Here is a 6,822-nt window from a genome sequence, read left to right on the forward strand (position 1 = left end):
CGAGAGGGAGGCGAGGCGAGAGGGTGAAGAGACGAGGGGGAGAGGGGGAGGGGCGAGAATGCGGAGAGACGAGAGGGCGGAGAGACGAGAGGGCGGAGAGGCGAGAGGGCGGAGAGGCCAGGCCAGAGGGTGGAGAGACGAGAGGGCGGAGAGGCCAGGCCAGAGGGTGGAGAGACGAGAGGGCGGAGAGGCGAGAGGCGAGAGGGAGGGGAGGCAAGAGGGAGGAGTGGCGAGAGGATACAGGTGGTGTAAGGGCGTCCATCGGTGACGCGACGCCTCCAGAGCAGCGACACCCCTGCCCGTGCCGCTCCCAGCCCCACCGGTCTTCACCTCGTCCCATCCTCCCCGGCGCCCTCAGTAGGGCGCCCGGTCCGGCCCCAGGGTCGCGACGCTCAAGCAGACCCCGGGCACCGAGGGTTTCAATGTGCGGACGGTCCCAGCGACAGTAGAGATGGGGCATAACTTGCAACTCTTGGGCGTGCGGAGCGTGGAAAGTGGAGCCGAAGGGATTCCGAAAACGGACCTGCGAGAAGCTGGGAGGAAGTGATTAGGGATGAAAGTGAGAGCGCAGTAGCAAGGCGAAGAAAGCAAAGCAAAAGCAAGCTGGATGGGCATGCCTAACGGACCATCCGTGGCCTACGCGTTTGGAGTCTTGCAGAAGCGGGAACAGTGCACTGCCATGCATTAAGTACTCTGGTCAGCCCCTGCCCACCTCCCCCAGGGAGAATCGCGAGGAGACATGCCTCCACGAGCCCACCAGCTAATCTGGCAAAGCCCGCTCTCCCCTTAAAATGAGCTCGACATCTTACAAAAAAAAGTAATAATAATAGTGATACAAATATCTCACCTCAGGTGAAGCTACTTGGCGAGAAGCAAGAGAATCCAAGTGGTAGTAGAGATGTCGTCCATCGGTATTGTTGTAAGGAACATTCAAAAATCCACGAAGACGTTGCAACTAAAATTAATTGAATGACATCACTCATAAATATCAATATTAACCACTTACTTTTCTGCAGATTGTTTCTTTAAGTAATAATTTTGAACTCACCGGTCTACGTGCGCAATGTTGGTACAGGTAAATTCCACCAACAATCCCAACACTCATTACAAGTAGACCCACTAGAAAAAGGCAAACAGTAGTTGCAGAAGTCACCCGAGTGTGACTACGGATCCCAAGGGTGAAAGGAACACCAAGGTTCTCTACATCTTGATCCCTCCTTTTACCAGGCACCTGAATCAAAAATGATGATACAGTCGAACTAGTAGGAGTTTGACAGCAATAGATCAATACTACGATGCAGCCTTAACTTCAGGTGCACTTCATTGAATGCAGTTTCACTTTCAATAGAACTAATTAAGTGACTTGAAAAGTTATCAATATTTTCATGTGAATTGAATTGGCACAATGCTGTAAAGGTTTACATCTTCAGAGTATAATTCTAATTTCTCTGGATACTGCTTATTAGGGGGTGAGGGATATGGGAATGCAGAACAAAAGACAAAATAAATGGAATAAAATAAAACTAATGTCCTAAATTCAGAAATGCTTTGAAATTATACAGCTCATTGAAATCATTGTTATTAAACTTCTGTATGGTATGGTAACACGCAACAGTTGCGAACTAATGACAATATAATGATAACAAAATAGCAGAAACGTCACAACAAGGGGGTGGATCTGTGGTCGTCTGCAGGGCTTTCGTAGGCTTCTCGCTCACCACCACTACTTCGGCTCCATCCACTGGCTGCTCTGCCTGCACCAAAGGGATAGCCAATGGTGACTTCTTTTTCATTTCGCTAATGGGTTTAGTTAAAACCGTCATGATGACAACGGAGACAGAAGCAGGAAAATTAGCAGCAAAACAATTCTATGCTTCTGCTGGATTAGCGACCACAAACCAAACAGTGTGTTTTTCAACCGGCAGGTGGCGTAAGTGAGCTTTTGGCTGAAGGGGCCCGTTTCTTGCACGAGCCAGTGTTTGCTGAGCTGGATTCAGAAGAGAAAATTGGCTAATTTAACATCGCAATAGAGGAAATATTTACCAAATTTGATGTAATGCTTTCTCTCTAACAACATTTGTGGTTCCGAAGGACTTTAAAGTCAAAATCCAACGAAACATAGCCTTTGATTTCGCAATTACATCGTTCCCTTAACGGTGTGCTCCATTTCCCACCGATCAGCCGTGTGGAGCGTGGAAACACGCAAGGTGATATAATTGTTCTTATTGCGCGTTAACTGTGACATATTTTGTATGGTTGGAGTGATAAGTTGTTTATTCAAAGGTGTGACTTCTCAACAACGCGAGACAATTTCGCGTCAGTTCATCTAACGACGGGACGAAACCGGCATTTCGTGGATCTTGGAAGAACGCACAGTTGCGGGATACAACCAAAAAAATGGCGTCTGACCCAACGAAAAACAGGATCCTGGTTTTCAAGAACAGAGGAAAAGACCAAGATGTACGTATTCTAAGACAATTCTCTTCTCTTTAGGCATTGGTTTTTGAGTCCGTCTTGTAGTATTCCTTGGTTAGATGATAGGCCCTAACCCACCTAACATATTGGCCTACTGGCCCGTAAGGTTCGGCATGGCCAATATTCATTATGCCCCCTTTTCTGTTCGTTTTTAATCCGTAGACTTTAGCTTATATCTTTATTTTGGAATGTAGACTCGTATATTCTCTAGCAGTAGTGTTTACCGTTATGTTGAGCTCAATCGACGGCAGTTGGAAGTGACCTTCCTTTGAGGCCCTGAGTCAGACAAGTCAGTAATTGTATGAAGCAGTGCATGACATGTCCAAAAATGGGTAGTTTTCTTACTAAACAGACGTTGAACCAAGGTGGTCAACTTTTTCTAGCAATTATTTCCTACGCGCATGGATTGTGGGTTGAATCTTTTGGCTCATGACAGTAGAAGAGTGAGGTTAGTTGGCTGGGTGGGACTAGGTGGGACAATGTATCATGAAGGATGAGTCACTGGCAAAATATTAATGTAGGTGATGGGCAGGACAAGAAACTTCTGTTAGTCACTTTAACTTCTATGCAATTGGCATCTATAAACTATTTTCATTGTTCTTTTGTCCCTGAAATTTACTAAGCTTCCTGCCCTACATATGAGTGTGAGATACTAATATCAGTATTTAATATGTTCTGTTGCAGGAAATGCGAAGAAGGAGAAATGAAGTTACCGTTGAACTTCGGAAAAACAAAAGGGAAGAGTCTTTGCAGAAAAGGCGTAATGTTCCCATCGGGGACTCCACAGGTCAGTTGCTTAAGTATATAATAATAAATGGTGATTCTGTGATTGTATCGCTCTTTGATTTCAGAAGGTTGCTTTGACTGCTTTTGATGTTTAATTGTTCATATATTCCTTTTATTCTGGCAGATGAAGAAGAAATGGTGCACTTGGGCTCAACTGACCTCAAAAATCTAGTTGAAAGCGCAAGAAGTCCTGACCCTACTATTAAGTTGGCTGCTGTTCAGAAAGCCAGAAAAATGTTATCATCCGACAGGAATCCCCCAATTGATTGTTTGATTGAAAGTGGGATTTTACCTATTCTTGTTCAGAGCCTCCAGTGCCATGACAAGTATGTTTAATTTTATCGTCCAAGATTCTTATCTCGTGTTATTGTATCTTATCTTCTTATTTGTTTTTATTTTTTTTTAATTTTATTTTTATTTTAATCCTTAGTACACAGCTGCAGTTTGAAGCTGCTTGGGCTCTCACTAATATTGCTAGTGGAACTTCAGCTCAAACCAAAGCTGTTGTTGAGGCGGGTGCTGTACCCTACTTCCTCCAACTTTTGGATTCAAAGCAGCAAAATGTGTGTGAACAAGCTGTTTGGGCACTAGGTATAGTAGAAAATTTATCTACTGGTCATTTTTGCTGCTTGCATCATCCATCAAAGGATTTACTATTATTTTGATTTTGTCCTCTCAGGAAATGTTATTGGCGATGGTCCTGGTTTGCGAGATTATGTTATCCAGCTGGGCGTGGTTCAACCCCTATTGTCATTTATTACACCAGACGTGCAAATTACATTTTTAAGAAATGTTACCTGGGTCATTGTCAATCTTTGTCGAAGCAAGGACCCTCCTCCACCTGTGGACACCATCAAGCAGCTTTTGCCTGCTCTTGGCTTCCTCATCCACCACACAGATACTAATGTGAGTATTCATCTACAGCCACCATCTGAAATAGTAATCAACAAATAGGTTGAATTTTTAATAATACTGTCACCTTGTTGTTTCAGATTTTGATTGACACTGTTTGGGCATTGAGCTACTTGACAGATGGTGGTAATGAGCAAATTCAGCTGGTGATTGATAGTGGTGTGGTTCCACACCTGATTCCTTTACTGTCTCACAAGGAGCCCAAGGTAATTTTTTTAACTGTCACAACTCTATGTACAGCTATCATTCAATTTTTAAATTTTTTTTACCCTTCACTAACTGCTTTGATATTTCCAGCTCCAGACAGCAGCTCTCAGAGCTGTAGGAAATATTGTTACAGGAACTGATGAACAGACACAGGTTGTTCTTAATTGTGATGCGCTGTCACATTTCCCTGCTCTTCTAACACACCAGAAAGAGAAAATTTGCAAGGTATGTCCACATTTTTACAACTCTGAAAAGTCATTCCTAAGTACATCAGTGGTTTGGTTGTAACTTTTTTTTTTTATGCTGCTATTTACATTTCAGGAAGCTGTTTGGTTCTTGTCCAACATTACTGCTGGAAATAAAATGCAAGTTCAAGCTGTTATTGATGCTGGCCTTCTGCCAAAGATCATTCAGAATTTGAGTAAGGTAAGACAACCAGACCATGGTCTGTAAATCACCAAATTCATGAATGATCCTCAGTATCATTCAAAAAGACAACTATTTGCTTTTAGTTGTTTGCTCCTTTAACCTTCTCTTATTTCTTTTAGGGTGAATTTCAAACCCAGAAGGAGGCTGCGTGGGCTGTAAGCAACTTAACTATCAGTGGATCCCGTGAACAAATTGCACAGTTGATTCAGGAGGGTGTCATTCCTCCATTCTGCAATCTCTTGACATGCCAGGATACTCAAGTTATTCAGGTGACACTCGATGGTATAAATAATATGCTCAAGATGGCTGGTGCCGAGGTAGAGACACTAACTAACATGATTGAAGAATGTGGAGGTAAGAAATGTCCAATACCTTGATAATGTGTTTGGAGTATTTTAAGATTTCCTAATTGCCTTCTTGTAATTCAGGATTGGACAAAATTGAAGCCCTACAAAATCATGAAAACTTAGAAATCTATAAGGTGGCTTATGAAATTATTGAGCAGTACTTCTCAGATGAGGTAAGTTTATTTTCTTCTTATGAAAATCTGTTGCCCTATGGGTGATTAGGGCTATCATTTACCCGTACTGTATCTGTTTTAGCCGGAGGATGAAGACATAATGCCACAAGCAACAGAAGCAGGTTTTGCATTTGACCCCAGCCAATCCATACCTAGTGAAGGGTTCAAATTTTAAGTCACGAACTTGAATGACATTTTCAGAGGACTTGAATAAATTGACAAGTATTTGATTTAAGAAGAAAATGAACAAAACAACTCAAATCCGGAGCCTTGATTCTGGAGCTTGAATATGCATGTGGCTTTCAAATCGACTAGACAAAAAAAATGTTAACTTTGTCTCGCTGATAAGTAACTTAAATTGGGGAATAAATTTTCCTGTTAGTATTTGTGACGAACAGAGTTGGGTCTCTTCTAAAGAACAGTAATATTGAAGTGGTTTGCAAGACTTAGTAACTTTCAAAATGAAACAGTTTGAAACTTAATTCTGAACGACGATTCCTTTTCTCTCTTAACTCTTATGTTTGCTTTTAACTGTGCAATTGTTGCTTTTCCATTTTATGAAAAAGAAAGCGTGTTTCTTCTATTTAAAATATATGTTATTGTTAAATGGCCGGTGCCAATGAAGTTACACAGGGTTGATTTATGTATCTAATTTTAAATATTTCTGAACTGCTCACTTGTACTTGTACTGAAAATTAATGTTTAAGGATTGTGGCATTTTCCTCTCCTCCACTTTTTTTTTTTTTTTTAATTATAATGAAAAGGAATGAACTATTTATTCTTCAGTGGTCATTGAATGGCCCAATGTGTGAGGAGCAGTTCAATGGACAAATACCCTCTTCCGTGATTATCTCCCATATTTCGATGTTGGGCAGAAGATTCTGGTCATTTATATTGGGACATCCTCTGTGTTTCTACTCTGTCCTTCATTGGTTCAATTAACTATTGGTTTGAAATGCTAATGCTGGGCTCTACATTTTAGTTCCTTTTCAAGAAAATCTCTTAATTCCTGCATATCAATCTTAATGTAATATGCATTTCAAATTTATGAATTGTTTTTAGTCTCTCTTTAGCAACGTTTGTGTTAAAGAAATTTGAAACCAATTCATAGCTGAGCCTGTTCTATTACACCAAACCTTATTTCTTAGCCAGCATTAATCTTACGATATACTGGAATCTCTCTTACTCTTCATTCTAAAGTTCCCTTTCGATCGACTCATCAAAAGAGATTTTCTTGGTAAGGTCATTGGCACAAATACATAAAAATTCTACTGTAAGTGTTCAGTATCTTATTGGCATTTGCAAGTGTTAAAATTAGTAGACAGAGTGAAGTTGGTATGTATGAGTGTCCTTATGTATGAAAGTGAAAAGCCTTAATTGCAAGATCGGCAGAGATGGTTAAAACTTTTAGGTCCTGCTTTGACTGTGATTGTCAAGCTATATTGTAACAGACCTTCTCCCTTTTTAAAAGTTTTTTTTTTTTTTTGTTAATG

At 41.0% G+C, this 6,822-nt stretch overlaps 2 protein-coding genes across 2 annotated transcripts; one reads left to right on the forward strand and one right to left on the reverse strand.

Moving 5' to 3' along the window:
• Window positions 1-790: 790 nt before the first annotated feature.
• LOC127749804 (uncharacterized) lies at window positions 791-1,929 on the reverse strand. The gene is made up of 3 exons (XM_052269541.1): window positions 1,719-1,929; window positions 1,049-1,231; window positions 791-955 (listed from the first exon to the last, which is right to left on the reverse strand). The coding sequence occupies exons 1-3, from the start codon at window positions 1,821-1,823 to the stop codon at window positions 806-808; spliced, it is 438 nt and encodes a 145-aa protein (XP_052125501.1). The 5' UTR covers window positions 1,824-1,929; the 3' UTR covers window positions 791-805.
• Window positions 1,930-2,051: 122 nt separating this feature from the next.
• LOC113217419 (importin subunit alpha-3) lies at window positions 2,052-6,096 on the forward strand. The gene is made up of 12 exons (XM_026437317.2): window positions 2,052-2,207; window positions 2,284-2,460; window positions 3,160-3,262; window positions 3,386-3,587; window positions 3,692-3,852; window positions 3,941-4,167; window positions 4,254-4,379; window positions 4,471-4,605; window positions 4,702-4,806; window positions 4,929-5,163; window positions 5,238-5,329; window positions 5,412-6,096. The coding sequence occupies exons 2-12, from the start codon at window positions 2,398-2,400 to the stop codon at window positions 5,502-5,504; spliced, it is 1,542 nt and encodes a 513-aa protein (XP_026293102.1). The 5' UTR covers window positions 2,052-2,207; window positions 2,284-2,397; the 3' UTR covers window positions 5,505-6,096.
• The last annotated feature ends 726 nt before the right edge of the window (window positions 6,097-6,822 follow it).

This window comes from Frankliniella occidentalis, unplaced genomic scaffold (genome assembly GCF_000697945.3).
Source record: "Frankliniella occidentalis isolate FOCC.00 unplaced genomic scaffold, Focc_3.1 Scaffold95, whole genome shotgun sequence".
NCBI classification, from domain to species: domain Eukaryota; kingdom Metazoa; phylum Arthropoda; class Insecta; order Thysanoptera; family Thripidae; genus Frankliniella; species Frankliniella occidentalis.

Excerpts from the sequence above, each read along its gene's own strand:
- LOC127749804 (XM_052269541.1), bottom strand. The coding sequence starts at position 1,823 with ATGACGGTTTTAACTAAACCCATTAGCGAAATGAAAAAGAAGTCACCA. Across the intron at positions 1,232-1,718 it reads ATGGAGCCGAAGTAGTGGTG|GTGCCTGGTAAAAGGAGGGA; the intron begins GTGAGCGAGAAG and ends TTTTTGATTCAG. Across the intron at positions 956-1,048 it reads AACATTGCGCACGTAGACCG|TTGCAACGTCTTCGTGGATT; the intron begins GTGAGTTCAAAA and ends AATTAATTTTAG.
- LOC113217419 (XM_026437317.2), top strand. The coding sequence starts at position 2,398 with ATGGCGTCTGACCCAACGAAAAACAGGATCCTGGTTTTCAAGAACAGA. Across the intron at positions 3,263-3,385 it reads TCCCATCGGGGACTCCACAG|ATGAAGAAGAAATGGTGCAC; the intron begins GTCAGTTGCTTA and ends TTATTCTGGCAG. Across the intron at positions 4,606-4,701 it reads AGAAAGAGAAAATTTGCAAG|GAAGCTGTTTGGTTCTTGTC; the intron begins GTATGTCCACAT and ends TTTACATTTCAG.